We start from the raw sequence: 24,139 nt of genomic DNA, 5'->3' as shown, positions 1-24,139 counted from the left end.
AAAATGAAAACAAAAAAGTACATCGGCAAATGTCATAATAACAAAATAACCTAAAAATGTTTTTAGTAAAAAACTCAAAAAATATTCAATTTATTTATAGAAAACCGCTTATAAATTGTTCTTGTGGGAGTTCTAGACGCTTGAAAAGCTCGGCTGAGCCTAAAATCAAGACCTATTCACACACTATTTTATCACCCAAAACAAATTTTCCTGCCCGGTCTAATGTCACTAAAAAGGATGAAATTCAAAAGGTATTTTTGGTTTTTATATGATTGATATTTGATATGATTTTTAAGCATCTTAGCCGCGGCTCACGAATTTTATTTTTCTTTTTGACCATGCCTCACAACTTACCTCACAGCTCATTATTAAATTATTTGTAATACGTACGCAACAGTAACTAAACTAGCCTACGTAATAGCTATTATCTTCTTTATTCCAGGAGAATCTTCCAGCCTGTTTTATTTTATTCTAATTGGAATCAGATATGTATCTTATTGCAATCCATCATTTCTTTCAGGCAGCTCAGTTTTCAGAACTTTATAACTGGCAGAGAGAACATCTCACCGGCCCGGAGTATGTGTTGCACGATGGGCCACCTTACGCCAATGGAGACTTGCATATGGGACATGCGGTCAATAAGGTAAAATCTATTTCGTTTGTAATTGTAAAGTATGTATCTTTATACAACAGAATATCAAATAATATTTAAGTAATTTTTTTTAAACTTTTTAATAATGAGGCTACTTGAAATAGCTAGCCAAGCAGACACATTAAATTATACTATTAAAATATTATAAATATGTAAATTTATGAAGGTACTATAGTATGTATTTCTAACTCTTTCACACACTAATCAAATCAGATAAAACTTTTCTGGAATATAAATAAGAAAGGTATATGTACCTACTTCCTAATTATAAATATCAGACATGCTTCTATATTTAATTTTTTCAGATAATCAAAGACATAAATAACCGCAGCCAAGTTCTCCAAGGCAATAAGGTCCACTATGTTCCAGGGTGGGACTGCCACGGACTACCCATAGAGTTGAAGGCTTTACAAAAAGCCAAAAAGAAGACCAAAGACGCACCAACAGACCCTGTTAACATCAGAAGGATTGCTAGAGAATTTGCTTTGGAGACGGTTGAGAAACAAAAGACAGCTTTTGAAAGCTGGGGTGTTATGGCCGATTGGAATAAACAGTATTATTTGACGTTGAACAATGGATATGTAAAGAATCAATTGCAACAGTTCTACAAAATGTACAAAGACGGATTCATTTTCAGGACGTTGAAACCTGTTTATTGGTCACCGTCCTCTAGGTGAGTTTATAGTATTAAATTAATTTGTGTACAGATAAACGTCATGGCAAAAGGTCAGATCAAGAGTACCCGAAACTGATGTGTTTCAATAAAGGATTTATTTCAATTTCAAATTCTTTATTGCATATCATAAAGTACATCAGTTAAATTACAGTTACTGCTTTTAAATAGGTACAATATGAACCCTGTTGGGCATCGCAATTATAAAATAATATGGAAGGCGGCAGGTTTATTTCGACTATTATGTTGAATATAACAATAAAAAAATGTCGTATTATATTTGGAGAGAACATTAATAAGTAATTTAAAATGAATATAATTTATAACATGTATTTTATTGATAAAAGTATATGTAGTAGTGTAGTATGAAGGCTATATAACATCGCGCTGCTACTATTAGGAGCAAAGAAATAATAGATGTTGAAAAAGTCGGGGAAAATTATTCATCCTTGAGGGCTTCAATGATGCCCAAAACAACTATTCCACGCGGACCAAGTCGCGGGCCCAGCTATGAAGTATAATACATCAGTTTAATTACAGTTACTGCTTATAAATAGACACAATTCCTATCATTAAGCCAAATAGCTGAACGTGGCCATGACTCTGTCTACTCCGCAAGGGATATAGACGTGACCATATGTATGTAAAAATGTAAATAGGTACAATAACCCGGTTGAACTTTGATTTTCAGAACAGCACTAGCGGAGGCGGAATTGGAGTATGACCTACAGTACAAAAGCACAGAAGTCTATGTCAAATTTCCCGTCGTTGACCTTCCTGACGTGTTCACAAATGTAACTAAGGGGTATGTTGACATACACCATAGTGCCGTGTGGTTCTCGGCACCAATAGAAAAAGAATGGGACTACTCCATCACGTTCCTATGGTTAAAGGCGACTAAAAGATAGGCTTATTAACTTGGGATTCCTCTTTTAGGCGATGGGCTAGCAACCTGTCACAATTTGAACCTCAATTCTATCATAAAGCCTAACAGTTGAACGTGGCCTATCAATCCTTTCAAGATTGTTGGCTCTGTCTACCCCGCATGTAATATAGACGTGATTATATGTATGTATGGCTACTGAACGAGCAATATTTGTATTTATATTTGTACTCGCGTTCTCGGCTATAACGATTTCGTTGAAATTTGATATCTATCAATCTGGGACTGTCTGGGAAAATATGTTTCTCTCATAATTTTACCAAAAATAATTTTCCCATGTCAGATAGTCGCGCAAATGGAAAATGTAAAGCGATCGGTTTTCAAGTCGGAGTATCCGGGATCAGTCCCAGGCTATGGATGCTTTTGATTTTATTATTTTTCAACGTGATTATTTTTTTTTTTATGGTGATTTTTAAAATACATTGATGATTTGGTTTATCTGACGTCCAACGAGCACCGCTCGGTTACCCAGGTATTGTTACATAATGAATTTTGGATTATTGATACTAAACTACTTTTTCAGCAAACCAGTATCAGCAATAATCTGGACGACCACACCCTGGACCCTGGTGGCCAATCGGGCAGTTTGTTTCAACCCACAGATGAAGTACAGCGTAGTTACTATAAATACCCACCAAGGGCTGTTTCTTGTGGGTAGTGCTTTGATTGAAGGCCTGAAGACTGTTCTAGAAGCCGATATCAGTAAAGTGGTGGAATTTGATGGTATAACTTTTTTTAATTACACTTTTTTTTTGGTTATTACTATTAGTATTTATTTGTTAATTAATATACTAGCAGTTTGAAGCTGATGCGCGTATATCACAGAATTTAGGTATTTAAATGTTTGTTTACTTTCGCAAATAAATTTTAATTGGACTCGGGCTCTTCTCTTCTTTTTTCTAGTTTCTTGCTCTTTCTCTCGCCAAGAAGCCACTAAAAGCAACATAAAAAAGAAATAAAAAGTTTACTTGCAAAGGTTGCGGAGGTCAGACGGGAGTCGCTTTATGTAAAAACCTGACTCACCCAATCCAGGATCCATGGTCAAAGGCATACCCCGGGCTCCTCCCAAGAGTGGTAAGGATGCAACCAGGACTAAAGCCAGGAGGGAGAAGAAGAGTTTTTAAACTTTTTGTGTCGTCCATTTTAACAACACACATTTTTCTGATGGACCTTAAGGCTCAATTAAGTTCTAAATGATCAATATTCATTGGCAATAAAAATTCAAGTACACAAACCTTTAATATGGAATTGAAATGAGACTTAATTTTTATTATACTTTTCTAGGTCACCTGCTGTCAAATACGAAGTACTACAACAAACTGTTAAAAGAAACACTACCATTCTTGGAAGCTGAACACGTAAAAGACGATAAAGGCACTGGTTTGGTACACACTGCGCCCGCGCACGGCCCCGAAGATTTTCTAGTGGCGCTGAAGAATAATATGACTGTGGTGTGTATATTATCTATATTCTCTCTTTTGTTCGTGCCGTGTCGTTCCCGCCACTAAAGAATAGGGCCACTCCCTATCTTTTCTACGGATGTCGTTAAAGGCGATTAAGGCAAAATTAAATAAAGTTGAAATTGTTCTTGTAGGCGACGGGCTAACAACCTGCCACTATTTGACTCTCAATTCGATCTTTAAGTCATATAGTTGAACATGGCTTTCAGTCTTTTCAAGACTGTTGTCTCAGTCCACCCAACAAGATATATATGTATATAATATACTTGATAATAATACCTACCATACGCACGAATTCATATGAATCTCAATTTATTTATTTTTTTATTTATTTATTTCTCTCATTAACAATTTTTTTTATTGCAGGAATGCAATGTGGACGAAGAAGGCTGTTATAGTAATCTAGATGAAGAACTCAATGGTCTTCCAGTGCTTTCTAAAGGTATTCAATTTAAGTATATATATATTAAAAAATAAATAATATACGGCACAAATTACTTAGATTGAGTTAGTCTCGAAGTTAGTTCGAGACTTGTGTTACGAGAAAATAACGATACAATATTTTATAAAAAATTACTTATAAAGATGATCAAACATTCAAGACCCTGGACAATTAGAAATAGTTCGTTTTTTTATCATGCCCTGGCCGGATGCATTCGAACCCGGGACCTCCGGTGTCACAGACATATATTTTATTATGAACCTTTCCGTCAATTTCTTCTTCGCAGGCCAAGAAATAGTAATATCTCGACTAGGCGACTCGGTGATTCGCCGCGGAGTGTACGTACATTCGTACCCGCTGGACTGGCGTACTAAACAACCGGTCATACTGAGAGCTAGCCAGCAGTGGTTCATCGATACTGAGAAACTGAAGGAAAAAGCTCAGGTTGGTGTCGATAAAACAGAACTGTGTTGTCGATAAAACAACATACTGTGTCGGTAAAACAGTTTATATTGCGTGGAACAAACAAAATGTGTGGGGCTGGTAAAACCAACATTTATTTATTTATTTAAACTTTATGCACGAAAATGTACAACAGGTGGACTTAATGCCACAAGGCATTCTCTGCCAGTCGAACCTTTGGACCAAACTGAGATGGACGTACGGGTGGTGCAATGAGTGTAAAAAAATATATATAATAATAATAAGAAAAATATGAATAATAGAATGCCTTATATACTTACATATAATATAGTTTACATATATAAGTTTGACGAGAAATATATACAGTATATAAATAAACATACATTTACTACATAAGTTGGATGATTGTGTAGAGTTTAAAAAAAAATAATACTACTGGTCAAAAAGATGTTTATGGACTTGCTCCCTGAATGCAAATCTATTAGGCGCTTTCCGAATAGATTCAGGAAGGGAATTCCACAGTCGAATGGCTTGTACCTGGAATGAATTCGACATGAATCCAAAGCGGTGGGCAGGAGTGGCCAGAAGAAGGTTATCAGAAGAGCGAAGGGATCGAGCGTGGGTAACGCTTAAAAGTGGGAACTTCGATTTAAGATAATCTGGAGCGAAAGGGTCGTTGAGAATAGTATACAGCATGGAAAGGATTCTAGCTTTGCGACGAAAAGGAATAGGCAGCCAACCAAGCTGAGAACGAAAAGAGGAGACATGATCATATTTTCGTAAATCAAATATGAAACAAATGCAATTATTTGCTAGTCTATCCAGCTTTAAGACAAGTGACTGATTAAAAAAAAAACATTTCTCCGCTTTTGAGGACTAAAAAAAATAAACCGTTTAAAAGAGAGTTTAAATTAATGTTTTGTACTCTATAAAAATAAGCGTGATAATTTTGTCGGCAATACAAAGTCATAACTATATACATGCATACATACATATTAGTCACGTCTATATCCCCTGTAAACTGAGCCAAAGTTTGTGAGTATGGATGTTTGTTACTCTTTCACACAAAAACTACTGAACCGATTACGATGAAATTTGGTGTGTAGGTAGCTGAAGACCCAGAATAACATATAGGCATACTTTTTATCCCGGAGTTCCCGCGGGATTGATAGGGTTTCCATGCGGACGAAGTCGCGGGCGGCCTCTAGTAGTGACATATAGTATAGACTATGTTTGTCCCACCGGTGAAGCCATGGCATACTTATATGTTGAGTAGTAATTTTTTTTATCTCAGAGAGTTCATAACTTTTTTACAGGCAGCCCTAGAAAAAGTTAAGATCCTACCGCCATCTAGCGCCGAGCAGTCGCGACAAGGCTTCAGGGCACAATTAGAGAAGCGGCCGTATTGGTGCATATCCCGGCAGAGGGCGTGGGGGGTGCCCATACCAGCTCTATATTGTGGCGATGACGTCATTGTGCACGAGTGAGTCACCTACATTAGTTTAACTACCCTCCACTAACAGAAGGAACAGTGATGTATTTTGTTTGTTCGTTTATAAGCTCTTTATTGCATATAAAAAGAAATCTAACAAAATATAAAACAGCCATTGGATAGTTATGTCATCCTTGAGGGCAATGATGCCCAAAATAACTATTCCACGCGGACGAAGTCGCGGGCACAGCTAGTATAATTATAATCATGTCTATATCCATTGCGGAGTTATCAGGGCTATCAGTATTTCCCTCAACTTTATGGTTTTATGATGTAATTGAGATTTAAATAGTCAAATCATTTAGGTATCATAGTGTGATCTCTGTTGTAGGCTCTGAGGCAACATAGGTTTGTCATTTGTAAGTCACCTACAATTAAATACTATCTTTTGACTTCCAACTAAAGATTTCTTACTACACTTATTCCCATACATACATACGTACAATGGTCACGTCTATATCCCTTGCGGGGTAGACAGAGCCAACAGTCTTGAAAAGACTGAATGACCACGTTCAGCTATTTGGCTTAGTGATAGAATTGAGATTCAAATAGTGACAGGTTACTAGCCCATCGCCTAAAAAAGAATCCCAAGTTTGTAAGCCTATCCCTTAGTTGCCTTTTACGACATCCATTGGAAAGAGATGGGTTGGTCCTATTCTTTTTTGTACTGGTGCCGGGAACCACACGGCACTAAACTAAAGATTATTACTACACTATTTATTCCCACTTTCCCATTTTTTTAAATACGAATTGTAGGTACCTATTAATTAGGTCTCTTTTTCAATGATGCACTTTGTTCCAGGTCTATCATAGAGAAGCTATGTACCCTCATAGATGTAGAAGGCCCCGACTCGTGGTGGAGTTGTGATGTGAGTCAGTTTCTGACTGACCAAGTGCTGCAGCAGTATCAGCTGACAGGCAGGGAGGTTGTCAAAGGACGAGTGAGTATATCATTTGTAGTAGGTACAGGGTTCATATAAGACTTAAATAAATAAATATAAACGGGACAAATTACACAGATTGATTTAGCCTCGAAGTAAGTTCGAAACATGTGTTACGAGATACTAACTCAACGATACTATATTTTATAATAAATACTTATATAGATAAACATTCAAGACCCAGGCCAATTAGAGAAAGTTCGTTTCTCATCTTGCCCTGGCCGAGATTCGAACCCGGGACCTCCGGTGACACAGACAAGCGCCCTACCGCTGCGCCACAGAGGCCGTCAACGTTGATAGCGCCAACAGTTTTATTGCATACTTCTTTCGCTTCATCCACATTCATAAATCTCTCATGCAAGCTCGGCGGTTTCGGGTACTTTTGACCTGACCCTTTACCAGGACGTCCTTAATTCTATCAAGATACGTTCGTCTAGGTCTTCCCACTCCGACCTTTCCCTCCACACTCTCCTTGTATATCTGCTTAGTCAACCTGATTTCATTCATCCTCTCCACATGACCAAACCATCTTAACATACTCGTTTTAAACTAAATGTTTCATATTATACTCCTTTGTTACAGGATATAATGGACATCTGGTTCGACTCCGGTATATCGTGGAGCACCCTGGGCGGGGCGAAGGCCCACCTGTACTCGGAGGGCTACGACCAGCTGACGGGATGGTTCCAAACCTCGCTGCTCACTTCTATAGCTTTGACTGGAGACGCGCCTTATAGGTATGTTTAGTTATATTTATACTTATCAAAGATATATGCATTTAATTACGTCTATATCCCTTGCGGGATAGACAGCGCCAACAGTCTTGGAAAGACTGAAAGGGCATGTTCAACTGTTCGGCTAAGAATTGTGATGCAAATGGTGACAGGTTGCTAGCTCATCGCCTAAAAGAAAAGTCCCAAGTTTATAACCGTATCCCTTAGGCAACTGGATGTGTAACCATGATCCAATAAGTGTTAGGTTTCCCCTGCAAAGGTTGCGGAGGTCATATGGGAGTCGCTTCGTGTAAAAACCTGACTCATACAATCCAGGCTCCATGGTCAAAGGCGCACCCCGGGCTCCTCTCCAGAGGGGTGAGGATGTAATCTGGATTATAGCCAGGAGGAAAAAGGGGGTAAGGGGCTTAATACTCTGAATTAAACAAAAAAAAAAATGTCACAAAATACATTTTATTTTATATAGCTAAGATATTCCCTGTAACAACTATTGAGATTTTATTATACCTACCTCACATTTAGGATGCGTCGGTCGATAGGTAATCTTTGTATTTCAGAATCTTAAAAATGCTTTTAATTTTCAAAACAGCTAAAACATATAAAAAAACATATATGTAATATGGTTATTTATAATTTTATTATATCTTCTAAGGAATATTTTTTCGCAAAAATTTCCAAGAAGCAAAATGTTTGAAAAATAATGGTACGTACAAATACCATATATAGTCGTATAAAGTTTCTTGCTTAAATAGTAGCTATTTAATACTTTTAATAAGAATCACCTACATTTTTGAAACTTTCTTTTATCTGTTGCACGATGTTGCATGATTTTTTTTGTTACGTATTTTTTTTTCATTAAATGTGTGTCAGCCGGTAGGTGACATAATAATATGACAAAATATGATCTGCAGTCTAAATTGCGTGTCGAATTGTAATTTCGTCACTCAAACACACACAATAAGGAAACATTGATAGTAATATCTAATCTAAATTCGATAATATACATTAGTCATAAAACAAAAATCTCGTGGAGTCACATCGCAAGTGCACTTAATTTAGGTATATTACAAAACTTTGATACTCCATTTTATTATGTCGCGTTTTTTTATTATATTTCTCCTCGATTCCGATGGAGAGCCCTGATGGAACATATGCCTTATCAAATTAAATGAATAGTTACTCAGGAAGGTTATTCAAAACATACATATAATCACGCGACTCTATCCTTTATGGGGTATGGCTTAAAGATGGAATTATGATTCAAATAGTGACATGTTGCTACCCCATCGCCTAAAAAGGCGTAAGAGAAAATAAATATTTATTATATTAGTTGCGATTGAGAATCCTGATTAGCTCCACCGGTCGAGAAATAGTCTTATGATATTATATGGAAAGTGCTTTGCACTATATCTACTTATCACAAGATTATCGCAGATAGCATTAGGTACTATAAAATAAATTGTACAGTGTCATGCGAAAATAACTGTTAATAAAATTTAAACCTTACTACACTGGTATAAGAATTGTAAGAGTCTGTATTAATTTTAAATGACAATAAGCTAATGTCTGCTATGGATGTTTATAGATGGGCAGGTATTAATTGAAAATTAGATTCTGAATTCAAAATGTAAAGCAAGAAATATTGATTTTATTAACGGTTAATATTTTAATCTTTATGGTATTGGTTTTGTAGGGTCTGATGTTAAAAGGAAAAATTTACGAATTAACTAATATCCATGGTTTAGTATTCCTTTGAAATCTTTATTTCCTTAGAGACGCATGTAGACAAATTGTAACCATATTCAAGGAATAAATGATTACGATTTTTCATAATCATAAACATTTAATTATATAAGAGGCTCAATTTTAGAAAACGGTTTTTGTTTGTTTGTTTGTAAATTCTTTATTGTACATAACAAATTATAAGTAATACATAAAAAACATAAAAAATAACGACGTACAAGGGCGGACTTATCCCTGTGAGGGATTTCTTCCAGTCAACCAGGTATTTCAAAGAAATATATTAGTTTTTTTTTCTTAGACATCTTGAAACATAAGAAATTTGATTAGAGTTGACGATATGGCATCAAAAATAGGGTCGTTTACGTGTAACTTTTGAAACTCAGGGCCGATCTATAAACATCACATACGGTGGTTATGATTTTTAAAGTAAACTCGATGTTGTAGGCACTAACAGGTCATGAACTAATTATATTATAACACGACAGATCTAGAATTTCCTTAAACAAATAGTTAAATACGTGTGACTATAATTTATTAGCAATTTCGTAAAAGTTGTCTAGCAGGAAATATTTTAAACATTAAAATGATCTGCTTAAAATTTATGAATGTTACATAGTCATATGTCTTATGTTCCTTCTCTTTTTTTCCTTTCTATTTTTGGGGTTAACCTTAAATAAAGAGATAGAAAATAGCTTAGACGAACGTAACTTGATCAAATCGGCAACGGCAACGTCCCGGCAAAAGACCAGCTAAAGAGTACCCGAAACCATCGAGTTATCACAAGAGAGTTATGAATGTGGATGAAGCGAAAGAAGTATACAGGAATCGTGGTCGAAGATATAGTCTCTGCCTCTGGGAAAGACGCGTGATTTTATGTAAATAGAGAGGGAACATAAGACATGCATTTGTCAACATTGCAATTCTAAAAAAAAATAAAAAATATATGCCAAATTTAGGTTTATATAAGAATAATCACTCAACATTGGCATATAACAAATTCTTTTTACATATTGGACTTTGTCCTGATAATAAATTATTTAGCTAGTAGATTACTTGTGCTTCACTTACATAAATTAAATAAATAAATTTATCTATATGCCTGTGCAAATATGACACTGAACGAATTTGAAGTAATCTATTATCTCAATTTCTTATTCTTGTTTTATAGAAGGCCAAGGTATGATGACACCCATCATCATGTCATCATGTCATGTCGTCATATAAAAATATGTTTTTCGACAAATCTTCGGATTTTTTTTGTAAATGAAAAATTGCATTGATAAAGAGTAGGTATATCGTATTGCTATCTTCTTCACTTTCACAAGTTATAATTATTTTTAATAACGAAAATATTGCTAGAGAACATTTTCTAATAATATTCCATTTTGAATTACGAAGCTAATATGTAATCCTTTAGTGAACAATAAAGCATTTACTCACTAGTAGCTACAAAAAAAAAAAAACAAAATTAGGCGCACATTTCATCTAGTATTCCATATTTGAAAACATAACTGGCTGTCTGTCTCTATTTTGCACAGGTCATAAATGAAAATAAATATGTAAGTCTACAATTAGCTAACACGTAAACAGTGACGATTCGAACTGACGTAACGGATCGTGCGGGACATTTTCGAGGCACGTGTAAGACTGTGAAGGTCACAACAATTTGAACATACTTTTTTTAAATTTTGCAATTATCGAGACGATTTAACGTCATATTCGGAAATCGAACAGTGTCCGTTCGAAATAAGAACAGTTTGTTTTTAAGAAATAGACCTCCTGTATTTTTAACAGACTTCTTTAAATATAGGATTTACGTACCTATTCCAATGCCGACTAAGCGTAATTTTTTCTAGTAATAGATAATTCTTAAAAATATCTCATTGGTATTTGGCATCCGTTTTAATAACGAACCATATAATTTTGTGCCAAATATTACTTTACTTATCCTTAAAGTCTTCGTCTCCATACTTGTAGTCTACAATGATTTACATTCCATACGTCAAAATAAGCCATACTCTGCAGGCTTAAGTTAAAATAAAAAAGAAAAAAAAAAAATTGGAAAAATACTTCTTAAAAATATTTTCTCACTTCGATCAATCTATGAACACAGCCTCAATTTAAAAAATTAACTACAGATCCCGCTTAAATAGTTCCCGAGATTCAGTTCGAAACATCATCATTCACCCCTTCATATATTCATCTTGATCACAGGCAACACTTTCCCCTTCTTGACCTTCTCCTTGTCCAAATGCTTCATGTACGCGAGGAAGCAGGTCCAGATAAGGCTGCAACAGCTGATGAAGGGGACCCTGTTCCTTGGCGGGATCAGGCAGAAGTTGATGAGGGCTACTGCAGGCCAGATCGAAGCTCCCACCTGGAATTTATATTTTTCCAATTGTATACATAAATACATACATATAATCACGTCTATATGCCTTACGGGGTAGACGGAGCCGACAATCTCATGGAAAGACTGAAAGGCCAAATTTATATTTTCCAATTGTATACATAAATACATACATATAATCACGTCTATATGCCTTACGGGGTAGACAGAGCCGACAATCTCATGGAAAGACTGAAAGGCCACGTTCAGCAGACGTGGCAGGTTGTTAGCCCATCGCTTAAAAAAAGAATTTCAAGTTTATTGGTCGTGTTGAAATTTCGTTTAAATCAATTAATCACAACAATCTATTCTTTCGTCCACATTTCCATTCTAAGTTTGGATAATTGTGAAGTTGAAGTTATTGAAGAAAATTCTGCAGTGCAGTTTGTTACCGCTTCTTCTGCACTGACGCTTTGGAAGCGGTTGTAAACTTAGTTTTAAGCAATTTATTTGACGTCCACCAATCTTGTGAAAACGAAAGATATGACAATTATAAAGTGATATTGAAATGTTCCATAATATCTGATAATTATGAATTAAAAGTTTTGAATTTTTAAAAGCCTTAAGTTATCAATATATCGCTGTAGCAATGTGGAGTTTCCGAGTCATCTCCTCCTTGCATACTACAATATACATAATTCTCTCACTGTATCGTATTTGCAATCATTCAATTGAGACGTAGTGGATGCGCGTGAGCATACCGTGCATATTACCGTTAGTAATGGATGGTCACGTGTTTATAAGTATATGTTTGTAGTATGCAAAATGCCTTCATCACTTCATTACACTAAATGGTTGCTTTAAGATCAGATATTCATATAGGTTATAATGAAAAACGTGATGAACAGAGTGGCACAGGTTCAAATTCGTGGTTACTCTACGGTCAGAACAGGTCAAGAGTACCCGAAACCGCCTGGCACGAAGAGAGTTATGAATGTGAATGAAGCGAAAGAAGTATGCAGAGATCGTGGCAAGTGGAAAGATGTAGTCTCTGCCTAACACTCCAGGAAAACAGTGTGATTTTATGTATGTATGTCTGTCAAATAATTTTCTAAATTGTGTACATTAGTTTCATTCCTAACCGATGCTCTTACGGTGATGTAAAACATCGTGAACTTCATTATGTTCAAATGTTCTTCAAAGTTACGGTGATGAAACATTCAGGCAAATGGATGTAAAATCATGATCCAATATGGACGTGACACGGTGATCCAAATTAAAGTTTATTCTGTGGACCGACTTTGGCCCGCGACTTTGTTCGCTGTAAAAGTTTACTGACAATCTCAATATAGAAAATCTGATCCTTGTATTGACTTCTTTAAAGGGGGTAGGTTTTAAGTTGGACCAAGCTTAACATAAGGTTATCCATAGACGACTAAGGGATAGGCATATAAACTTGTAATTCTTCTTTTAGGCGATGGGCTAGCAATCTGGCACTATTTGAATCTCTATTCTATCATTAAGCCAAAAAGCCGAACGTTGCCCATCAGTCTTTTCAAGATTGTTGGTTCTGTCTACCCCGCGAGGGATAAAGACGTGACTATATGTATGTATATGGACTATACAAAGATATAAGGAAACACGGAAAAAGTTAAAGTAGGTAATGAAATGAATCCATAAAAGTGACATAATTATATCTGCAATAAAAGTTCTAGAAGCCATATCAAATCACTTCAATTTTGTACAAATTGCCGTCGCAAAATTAATTGGCCCATTTCTTCTGACTGAACGATGATTGATTTCTTCTAAGTAAATATGCCGTGTGGTTTCTTGCACTTAAAAATAGAACAACTTTGCCGGTGTAACAAAAAAAAAAAAACTTTTTTTTCTACTCTGCCGGATACCACAAGGTTTACATTATCCGAAAGGTAACCTTCTTTGTCAACTTCATATACAAAATAATCAAATGTAAATAAAACCTGTATTTACATACTCATGTTTACGCCGTGTGGTTCCCGGCACTTAGATTATAGGCCCACACTATCTCCTTCTCGTGGATGTCGTAAAAGGCTACTAAAGGATAGGCTAATAAACTTGGGATTCGTGTTTTGGGTGGGCCAGCGACCTGTCGCTGTTGGAATCTCATTTCCTATTGATGGAGATATGAAATGAGCAATACAATGGAACGTTTCGGTTTTCGCGAGACTGTTGGCTCTGTCCGCCCCGCGAGGTATGTGCATACATACATACATATGGTCACGTCTAAATCCCTTGTGGAGTAGACAGAGCCAACAGTCTTGAAAAGACTGATAGGCCACGCTCAGCTATTTGGCTTAATGATAGAATTGAGATTCAAATAGTGACAGTTTGCTAGTTGGGCTAGCAAACTGTCACTATTTGAATCTCAATAAAAAAGAATCCCAAGTTTGTAAGCCTATCCCTTAGTCGCCTTTTACGACATCCATGGGAAAGAGATGGAGTGGTCCTATTCTTTTTTGTACTGGTGCCGGGAACCACACGGCACGAAGTATGTAGACGTGATATAAATGTATGTAGTTATGCGTGTGTTCACGCTTTGGACTTTGATTCATTAGCGCGCTTTATATGTCTCAACACATATGTACTCTATCATACAGACAAATGTCTGACAATAAGACGACCTTGGTGACGTAATACGGAGCTGTTGCGTCACGAATTCTTTAATTGTTACATATACAATAATAAATAAATATATACGGGACAAATTACACAGATCGAGTTAGCCTCGAAGTAATTTCGAGACTTGTGTTACGAGATACTAACTCAACGATACTATATTTTATAATAAATACTAATAAAGATAAACATTCAAGACACAGGCCAAATACAAAAAGTTCTTTTCTCGTTATGCCCTGGCCGGGATTCGAACCCGGGACCTCCGGTGACACAGACAAGCGTACTACCGCTGCGCCACAGAGGCCGTGTATCGCGCCTTTATCCCTTACGGGTTAAGAGCCAACAGTCTCGAAAAGGCTGAGGCCAGCTCAGCTGTGTATGGCTTTACGCTTTATGATGGAATTGAGATTCATATAGTGACAGGTTGCTAGCCCATCGCCTTGAAGAAGAATCTTAAATTTAGAAGTAAATTATCAAATATCCCCACACATCAAGTGCCGTGTGATTCCCGGCACCGATTGAAAAAATAATAGGATCCATCTCTTTCCCGTGGATGTAATAAAGGCGGCTAAGGGATAGGCTTATACATTTGGGATTCTTCTTGTAGGCGATGGGCTAGCAACCTGTCTACTATTTGAATTTCAATTCCATTATTAAGCCATACAGCAGAACGTGGCCTTCCAGTCTTTTTAAGATTTTTGGCTCTGTCTACCCCGGAATAAAGGCGTGATGATTATATGTTTGTATGCTTAGCTAGCATACAAACATATAATCATCACGCCCATTGCCAGAAACAATACAAACTTTAGAAGCCAATTTATGAACTAACAAACTTTGTTGTATCATCAATGACTTTTTTTAACCTTGGCATTGTGAAAATCATCGTTTTTGGCCGACGACGGAGTCATGATATTGAGCAATGATCTCATATTCTCGAGTTATATTTCTATTTAAATGTTCCTACTGTTACTTTCAAAGTAATTGATTTTTATTGTTGTGCTAATTGTTATCAATATTGTTGACATAGCATTTTCATTTTTATAATATCGTTTCTTGATGTTTGTGTATTATTATGACTAATTGATTGTTCTTTCAATGTTTTTGATTGTCTAAATACATACATACATACATATGATCACGTCTGTATCCCTTGCGGGATAGACTAAGCCACGTTTGGGAAAATAACAAGACAAGTGTATAAACTTCCTAGGAAATTTATAATCTTTTATAGGACTCTTAAGATGTATTACCTCACGACCACATTTCCATTTTTAAATCGGATATCTTTCCAGAATTAAAAGTATTATTAAATGTGAAGATAGTTTAGTTAAATATGTTAAATTTATTCACACGCCATCTCTCGTCATCATCTCATGGGTCTACTGGAAGAGATTTCTTTTCAAATAAGTTACACCTCTGTACTAGAATTACTATATTCAATGCTCATGCTTTTGTGTAGATACATAAATAAATAAATCGCTTTTGAGAGAAATGAGAATTCTACAATAAAGATGATGAAAACATAATACTCACTTTGTAAGTCGGCCAAAACTTTGCCTTAACCTCTGCCACCGCTTCGTGGAAAGGCTTCATCTCCAGCATGCTCATTATGAAATAAAAACTGCACATTGCAAATGGTGTGTACGTAAGTGTCTCCACTAATGTCTGTAACAAGATGATATTTGATTAGATGCATTACCATTTGGGATTCCTCTTGTAGTCTTTTCAAGACTGGTGGCTCTGTCTACCCCGCTGGGGATATAGACGTGATCATATGTATGTATGTATTCTTCTTGTAGACGATGGGCTAGCAACCTTTCACTATTTGAATTTCAATTCCATCGTTAAGCCGTACAGCTGAACGTGGCGTTCCAGTCCTTTCAAGATTTTTGGCTCTGTCTACCCCGGATAAAGACATGATTTTATGTTTGTATGCTAGCTTGCCCATCGCCAGAAGAAATACAAACTTTAAAAGCCAATTTATGTACTAACAAACGTGTGTAAGTCAGTGTCTCGACTAGTGTCTGTACATACATATGTAGGAAGTGTAGTTATAAAGTTACTTATTCCTACAGAAGATAGAAGGAGAAAAGAGGAGAGAAATAATCAGTTATAAATCACTATATTATTCACATAAAAATTAAGAATCTTTAACAATAAACATTATTTTTGACATCTCTCACTAATAAAACCATGGCAACCGTTGCTATGGCGTCTAGCAAGAAGGTTGCCTACACATACATACATAAAATCACGCCTCTTTCCCGGAGGGGTAGGCAGGTATAGTGTCTGTAACAAGATGAGATTTGATTAGATGTATTACCTGTAGCGCGCTACACACGTTTTTGTCGCGAGAAAAACTATAGTTCCGTCCCGTTTCACGTAGGTACATAGATACATATAATCACGTCTATGTCCCTTGCGGGCTAGACAGAGTTAACAGTCTTGAAAAGACCGATAGGCCGCGTTCAGCTGTTTGGCTTTCTAATGGAATTGAGATTCAAATAGTGACAGGTTGCTAGCCCCCATCGCCTAACAGAAGAATCCCAAGTTTACAAGCCCATCCCTTAATCGCCTTTTACGACATCCATGGGAACGAGATGGAGTGGTCCTATTCTTTTTTTTATTGGTGCCGGGAACTACACGGAAGCCTTAGCCTCGAAGTAAGTTCGAGACTTGTGTTACGAGATACTAACTCAACGATACTATATTTTATAATAATCTATCAAAGCTTGTCGGCTGAGGGAACTCATGACTAGAATTGTCACCTCATTCCCAAAGGAACACTCACCTTTATCAGTCCTACTCAAAGTGAAGTCCCTGGCCACATTAAATTGGCTATGGTCAGCCAGCTGTACCGTGTGTAACCCACAAAACATGACCCGTATGGACAGTACACATACTGTCTTTTCATAAATAGTATACAAATAATAATCTATCATAGCTTGTCGGCTGAGGGAACTCATGACTAGAGTTTTCACCTCATTCCCAAAGGAACATACATACATACATATAATCACGTCTATATCCCTTGCGGGGTAGACAGAGCCAACAGTCTTGAAAAGACTGATAGAATTGAGATTCAAACAGTGATAGGTTGCTAGCCCATCGCCTAAAAGAAGAATCCGAAGTTTACAAGCCTATCCCTTAGACGCCTTTTACGACATACATGGGAACGAGATGGAGTGGCCCTATTCTTTTTTTTTATTGGTGCCTGGAACCACACGGCACAAAGCAAAGGTACACTCACCTTGATCAGTCCTACTCTGAGTGTGGTCCCTGGCCACATTATATTGGCTATGGTCAGCCAGCTGTACAGCGTGGGTGCCACATAACATGATCCGTAAACACCGTATCGTGCGCAGCGTTGCCAATCGTAGTTTTCTGAAATTGAATGAATAATACAATCACGTGGCAATTGGAAAGATGTAGTCTCTGCCTACCCCTCCGGGAAAGAGGCGTGATTTTCTCGTATGTATGTAAATATAAAATACGGTGCCGTGTTCACGGCACCAATAGAGAAAAGAACTGGACCACTCCATCTATTTTCTATGGATGTCGTAAAGGCGACTAAGGGATAGACTTATATACTTGGGATTCCTCTTTTAGGTGTTGTGCTAGCAACCGGAGACTATTTGAATCTCAATTCTATCATTAAGCCAAACAGTTGAACGTGGCCTTTCAGACTTTTGATGACTGTTGTCTCTGTCTACCCCGCGGGGATGTAGACGTGATTATATGTTATGTTATGTAATATATACGGGACAAATTACACAGATTGAGGTTAGTTAGTTACTAAGTTCGAAACTTATGTTACTAGGTAGAAATCTTAACATGACAAAAAAACACGACCTGCCGTTTTTATCTAGTTTACCCGTTGACTGGAAGAGATCCATTAACGGATAAGTCCGCCAATGCAAGTGATTTATTCCTTTTAAAACTATGTAGGTACTATTTCTCGTAACTGTGTAAATTTCTGAGCAATAAAGATATTTACAAAGAATTTACAGTAAAGATTTTTACAACATAAAAATTTACACAAGCAAAAAATATACACAATTGCAGAGTTATGCATCTCTGATCCCTGATTGTTGATTTAGACTTTTTTTTAAGTGTAATGCCTACCTACTTAGGTATCAATTTGATTCTTTTCCTATGCTTCAGGTTCGCGTACTAATTCCTTAGGCCACGTTCAGCGGTATGTAATTAAATGACATGGTGTAATTTTATACATTACCTATTGCTTAAAAAATAGTAAAGTAAAGAAAAATTGTTTATATCGTTATAACAACTCATCGATGAACGGGAAAATGAATGAATAAACTTTATACATACATACAAACATACATTCACGTCTATATCGCTTCCGGGGTAGACAGAGCCAGCAGTCTTGAAAAGACTGATTGGCCACGTTTAGCTGTTGTTTGGCTTAATGGTATAATTGGGATTCAAATAGTGACAGGTTGTTAGCCCATCTCAGAAGAATCTCACGTTTATTAGCCTATCCCTTAATCGACTTTTACGACACCCATGGGAAATAAATGGAGTAGACCTGTTCTTTTTTATATTAGTGCCGGAAACAACAACAACACAACAAGTTTATAACTCGGCAAACTTTATAACTCGGAAAAAGTTAGTTGCCTTAACTTCCTATAAGTATATTTTCTATCACTCACCTATTGTTTTCCCTTCAAATGTCTGCTGAATTAAGCTAGATGTCGGCCAAATGATCGCGTACGATGCCATCCCTCTAATAAGAGGATATTTCTTAAAAACCACAACACATCTGCTCATAACACCCATTTTAAACTTTTTTTTTTTTCTAAATCACGATTTTCACTTTTTTCTTTCCCCCTCAAACACAGTTACGTAACTATCATAATTCCAAATGTACAATTCTCTGTTTGGTTTTCGAATAGGAAATGATGTGCGAATTCAAAGCATTTTTTGGTCAATTGCCAGCGTGTGTGAGCGAGACGCGTCACACGTGCGCGCGACGTGCCGTCTGACAAGTTACTGATGTGTGGCGATTGTGCTAACGGCGATTTCTACCATTGACAACTAACTCGTTCCGGTAAATAAACTACCATCGGAAGAATTTTCCTGTTTTTTTTTTATTATTAATTAAAATGTTTCCGTTTTTATCTTCGTTTTTTTTTTGTTAGTAAATTTATTTAATGAATCTGTTTGTTATATACGTTTCATCATCTAATTACAGATTTTTTTTTGCTAATTAAATATGCGAGTTATCAGTTGTACTTTTAACTTAAATGATTGTGAGGGGTTTAATTTTCCGTGGTTGAACTCACGTTCTCCGGGTCATAGAGCAGACTTCGAAGTCACGAGACTGCGGGGGCAACAGATATTTATTTTGTACTGTGTTATTATAATCATTCGGTCTTACACCAGAAGAATGATTGGCATTTGATTAAATTTATGTCATTCCCGCGGCTTCGAACCTGTTAATTTTGTAATTTTTGACAAATACATAATCAGCACCCGTACGTAGCATGGCACGGGCAATGCCGTCTTTATCGCGCGAAAAACTATCACTATTTCGTTTCACGACATAATTAAAAGCGAAAGAGCTACAACAGTTATTCGCGCGATGAAAACGGCGTCGCGCGATAAAGACAGAAAGGTAGAGATTACATCATTTCTCTTATTACGATCCCTACGCATACGTATTTTGTTTCATCCATATTTATCAATCATAAGTGCAAGCTTATCGGTTTGGGCTACTCCTAACTGGTAAACTTTCAATAGAACCATAAAAAAATAGACTTACGCAAAAAAAAAACGAGATAATAGACTTTAATCCATTAAATGCATGCTTGGTTTTCCATCCTGGGAATTCCTTTTGTTAGCAAAACACACTTTGTATCTCATATTTCAACGAAAACAAATTTGACATGTATTATATATATTGTAAAACGCGTAAATCATAATTTGTAGGTTTATTCGACATAATTACCATAGATACAGTCTTACATATAAGTATATCAGGACGTCTATATCTCTTACGGGGCAGACAGAGCTGACAGTCTTGAAAAAACTGATAGCCATATTCAGCTATGTATATGTCTTAATGATGGAATTGACATTCAAATAGTGACTATTGGTTGGTAGACCATTAGCATTTCACAACCTTAATCGCCCGCGTGGATCCCGGCACCAATTAAAAAAAGAATTGGACCACTCCATCTCATTTCCATGGATGTAATTAAAAGCGACTTAGGGATAGGCTTATAAACTTAGTTTGCTTCTTCTTTTCGGCGATGGGCTAGCAACCTGTCACTATTTGAATCTCAATTCTATCATTAAGCTAAAAAGCTGAACGTGGCGGCCTATCAGACTTTTCAAGACCGTAGGCTCTGTCTTCCCCGCAAGGGATAAAGACGTGATGATATGTATGTAAGTATGTATCTTAATATGTATAATCAATGTTCCTTATAATCTTAATTTTCTACCAAGTTGGAGTATTGCGTGCTCGCTGTTGGCAGTACGCACGGTATGCGACTACGTTCAAGGTCTATTCATTAATAGCAATTGTGACGTCTTGGGACGATGAATCAACGGGACATAGTCTGAGTTACTACGTATTAGTGCAAATTAAATATAGTAGGTACTATAATACGGCCTCTGTGGCGCAACGGTAGTACGCTTGTCTGTAACACCGGAGGTCCCGGGTTCGAATCCCGGCCAGGGCATAATGACAAAACGAACTTTTTCTGATTGGCCTGGGTCTTGGATGTTTATCTATATAAGTATTTATTATAAAATATAGTATCGTTGAGTTAGTATCTCGTAACACAAGTCTCGTACTTACTTCGAGGCTAACTCAATCTGTGTAATTTGTCCCGTATATATTTATTATTATATTTATAACAGAGCGTGTAGAGAGGTTCGGGAGTTCGAATCCTTATGGGGCTATATAGCGGTGACTCTTTTGACTAACGTACACTCGTCCGATTGCTAATTGTTATTATTACAAATATATAAATAAGTATTCCATGCGTTTCAGATCTTAGATTTTTAAACGCTAACGGAAAATGCTCATCAGGCTGAACAATTTTTGTTAAGACGCCTTCGATATTTCCTATTGTTTAGCTGAGTTGTTATGGTTTGTCAGATTCCAAAATAAATAATACCATATGTTGGCCAGGCATATGTACATAGGTAGAACTTGAATGAAACTTTGTTGTAGGCATACCTACAACAAAGTTTCATTCAAGTCCGTTCAGTAGTTCCGGAGATGAGCGTGTAAAAACAAACATACAAACAGACAGACAATATTTTTTTTTAAATTCATACTCGGTTACTATTTTTGCATCGTAACAAATTATTTTTTTGACAATAAACTTACTCAGTGTACAGATAATTTATTTTTAATTGTTTTTTTTTTATATGTACTGATTGATGATATACATAGATATATTAATTTCAGATCAATATTCGTGCACGGATTCGCCGTCGACGATAAGAAACGCAAGATGTCCAAATCTATAGGCAATGTCATCGACCCCACTATCGTGATACAAGGCGGCAGGGACAGGAACTCGCAGCCGGCGTATGGCATTGACACGCTGAGGTAGGTAACCCACCCACCATGGGCTGTTTCTTGTAGGTGATTCCCAAAGTGTACCGTGAGGTTCCCGGCACCAAATACCAAAAGAGAATAGGACCACTCCATCTCTTTCCCATGGATGTCGTAAAAGGCGACTAAGGGATAGGCTTACAAAATTGGAAATATTTTTTTAAGGTGTTGGGCGAGCAACCTGTCACTACTTGAATCTCAATTCTATCATTAAACCAAATAGCTGAACGTGGCCTATCAGTCTTTTCAAGACTGTTGCCTCTGTCTACCCCGCAAGGGATATAGACGTGACCATATGTATGTATGAACATGAAGAGGGAAACCGCACATTCAGGCAACTGGATGTGTGTGTAACCATGATCGATCCAAAACGGGTTAGGGTTTACCTGCAAAGGTTGGGGAAGTCAGATGGGAGTCAGTTCGTGTAAAAACCTGACTCACCCAATTCAGGATCCATGGTCAAGAGCTCCTCCCCAGAGTGGTGAAGATGCAACCGGGAATAAAAACAGGAGAAGTAAGCAATCGACCGGACATCACTACTTTTATCGATTTAGTGTATCGCGTCACTATTTTTCACTCTGACGTTGGGTTATATAGTTGTGTACTAGTTTAGGTGGAGTTTATATTGTCTGATGATGATTAAATAGTAATATTGATATTGATTGTATAAGATAAAGTAATAATAATCTTTCAACAATAGGTAGGCTTAAATCCTAAAAAAATAAAAGTGTCATTACCACATTGCGTGGTTCTCCTACTTGTAGAAATATTTGAAAACGATTTTTTTCTTGTTTCAAGGTGGTGGGTGGCCAGTCACGCGACTCAGCATTCCCAAATAGTCATAAGCAAGAAACTTCTAGACGATTGCTTAAATGAAGTTGTCAGAATAAGGAATATCCTGAAATACCTGTTAGGAGTCGTTGGAACTATGGAGAAAGTTCATTTCGAACGGAAACCACAATTAAACCACTTTGATCTTTACATGGTACAAGAAACTCACGATTTTGTGAAACAAATCAATGAACATTATAATAATTTCAGATACAATCTAGCAGCTCAATCTGTTATGTTCTTTATAAGCAATAAAGTATCGAGTTTGTATTGTCATTGTGTAAAAGATAGGCTTTATTGTTCAGAAAAATATTCCAATGGCAGAGTATCAGCGCAATTGGTGTGTCACACAATTTTCATCTCTTTATGTAAAGCTTTAGGTCCTATTCTACCGCATTTGGTAGAAGAAGCGTGGCAACACCATCCTCTTTTCGAAAAACCTTTTTATTTCTCGAACGATTTGAAAGTTTTGCCGCCAAATCCAATTGACAGTTCAATCATGAACGCCATTTTGGACGTGAAAAAAGATATTTGTGTTACAGCCAAGAATGAGAATTTGAAGAAATACAAAGCTAATATAAAACTAGAATTGAATTTGTATGATAAATTAAAAGATTTGAATGCCGAAATTGATGTGGATGATAGTGTTTTGTGTGAAATTCTTGAGTTGTCCCATGTCAATTTGGAGGTTATAAAAGGCGGGGGAAAATGGCAGATTGAATTGTCAGAGAGTGATAAAGATCAGTGTCTGAGATGTAGAAAATATAATGCATTGGAAAACAGCGATAAATGTGCTAGATGTGAAAGGGTTATTAGCTCATTGTAAAACGGAAATGTTAGTCATATTTTGTTGAGTTCTAGTCTCAAAATGTAAATAGCGTTAAGTATATGAATGGAAATTAAACATTGGTATTAAATGTTTATTGACTTTTATTTTACGTGTACACTAGATCAATTTATTCTGCGTAGTGTTAAAGTCATAAAATTAATCCGCCTTACTTATATTTTCTCGCGATACTGGGAATTTCGAGACATGCCAAATTTTACAACACACAAACATATATTCATGTCTATATCCCTACCGGGGTAGACAGAGTCAACAGCCTTGAAAGGATTGAAAGATAACGTTCAGCTGTTTGGCTTAAGATGGAAGTGTTACCAGTTCATCGCTTAGCTTAGCTTTCTACAACATATACACACATAGTCACGTCTATATCCCATGCG

General features: G+C 36.6%; 2 protein-coding genes across 2 annotated transcripts; one reads left to right on the top strand and one right to left on the bottom strand.

The window, feature by feature from the left end:
• Window positions 1-3: 3 nt before the first annotated feature.
• Window positions 4-23,836, top strand: LOC106142724 (isoleucine--tRNA ligase, mitochondrial). Its single transcript, XM_060951170.1, has 13 exons — window positions 4-251; window positions 521-643; window positions 958-1,325; window positions 2,017-2,130; window positions 2,792-2,991; window positions 3,553-3,719; window positions 4,095-4,170; window positions 4,457-4,614; window positions 5,910-6,076; window positions 6,888-7,026; window positions 7,609-7,763; window positions 21,935-22,078; window positions 22,883-23,836. The coding sequence occupies exons 1-13, from the start codon at window positions 57-59 to the stop codon at window positions 23,739-23,741; spliced, it is 2,865 nt and encodes a 954-aa protein (XP_060807153.1). The 5' UTR covers window positions 4-56; the 3' UTR covers window positions 23,742-23,836.
• Window positions 8,558-19,507, bottom strand: LOC106142725 (mpv17-like protein). Its single transcript, XM_013344597.2, has 4 exons — window positions 19,164-19,507; window positions 17,738-17,871; window positions 16,021-16,152; window positions 8,558-11,880 (listed from the first exon to the last, which is right to left on the bottom strand). Exons 1-4 carry the CDS (start codon window positions 19,288-19,290, stop codon window positions 11,695-11,697), a joined length of 579 nt encoding a protein of 192 aa, XP_013200051.2. The 5' UTR covers window positions 19,291-19,507; the 3' UTR covers window positions 8,558-11,694.
• Window positions 23,837-24,139: the final 303 nt, after the last annotated feature.

Source organism: Amyelois transitella, chromosome 24, assembly GCF_032362555.1.
Source record: "Amyelois transitella isolate CPQ chromosome 24, ilAmyTran1.1, whole genome shotgun sequence".
NCBI classification, from domain to species: Eukaryota; Metazoa; Arthropoda; class Insecta; order Lepidoptera; family Pyralidae; genus Amyelois; species Amyelois transitella.
Note: the sequence above shows the minus strand (reverse complement) of the source record. Positions and strands in the feature narration are given on the sequence as shown.

What these genes read in the sequence shown, in the direction of transcription:
- LOC106142724 (XM_060951170.1), top strand. Translation starts at nt 57, where the DNA reads ATGTTTTTAGTAAAAAACTCAAAAAATATTCAATTTATTTATAGAAAA. An exon ending in TGGGACATGCGGTCAATAAG is followed by an intron (nt 644 to 957) that starts GTAAAATCTATT and finishes TAATTTTTTCAG; the next exon opens with ATAATCAAAGACATAAATAA. An exon ending in TGAAGAATAATATGACTGTG is followed by an intron (nt 3,720 to 4,094) that starts GTGTGTATATTA and finishes TTTTTATTGCAG; the next exon opens with GAATGCAATGTGGACGAAGA.
- LOC106142725 (XM_013344597.2), bottom strand. Translation starts at nt 19,290, where the DNA reads ATGGGTGTTATGAGCAGATGTGTTGTGGTTTTTAAGAAATATCCTCTT. An exon ending in TCAGAGTAGGACTGATCAAG is followed by an intron (nt 16,153 to 17,737) that starts GTGAGTGTACCT and finishes ATCTTGTTACAG; the next exon opens with ACATTAGTGGAGACACTTAC. An exon ending in AGTTTTGGCCGACTTACAAA is followed by an intron (nt 11,881 to 16,020) that starts GTGAGTATTATG and finishes TATAAATTCCAG; the next exon opens with GTGGGAGCTTCGATCTGGCC.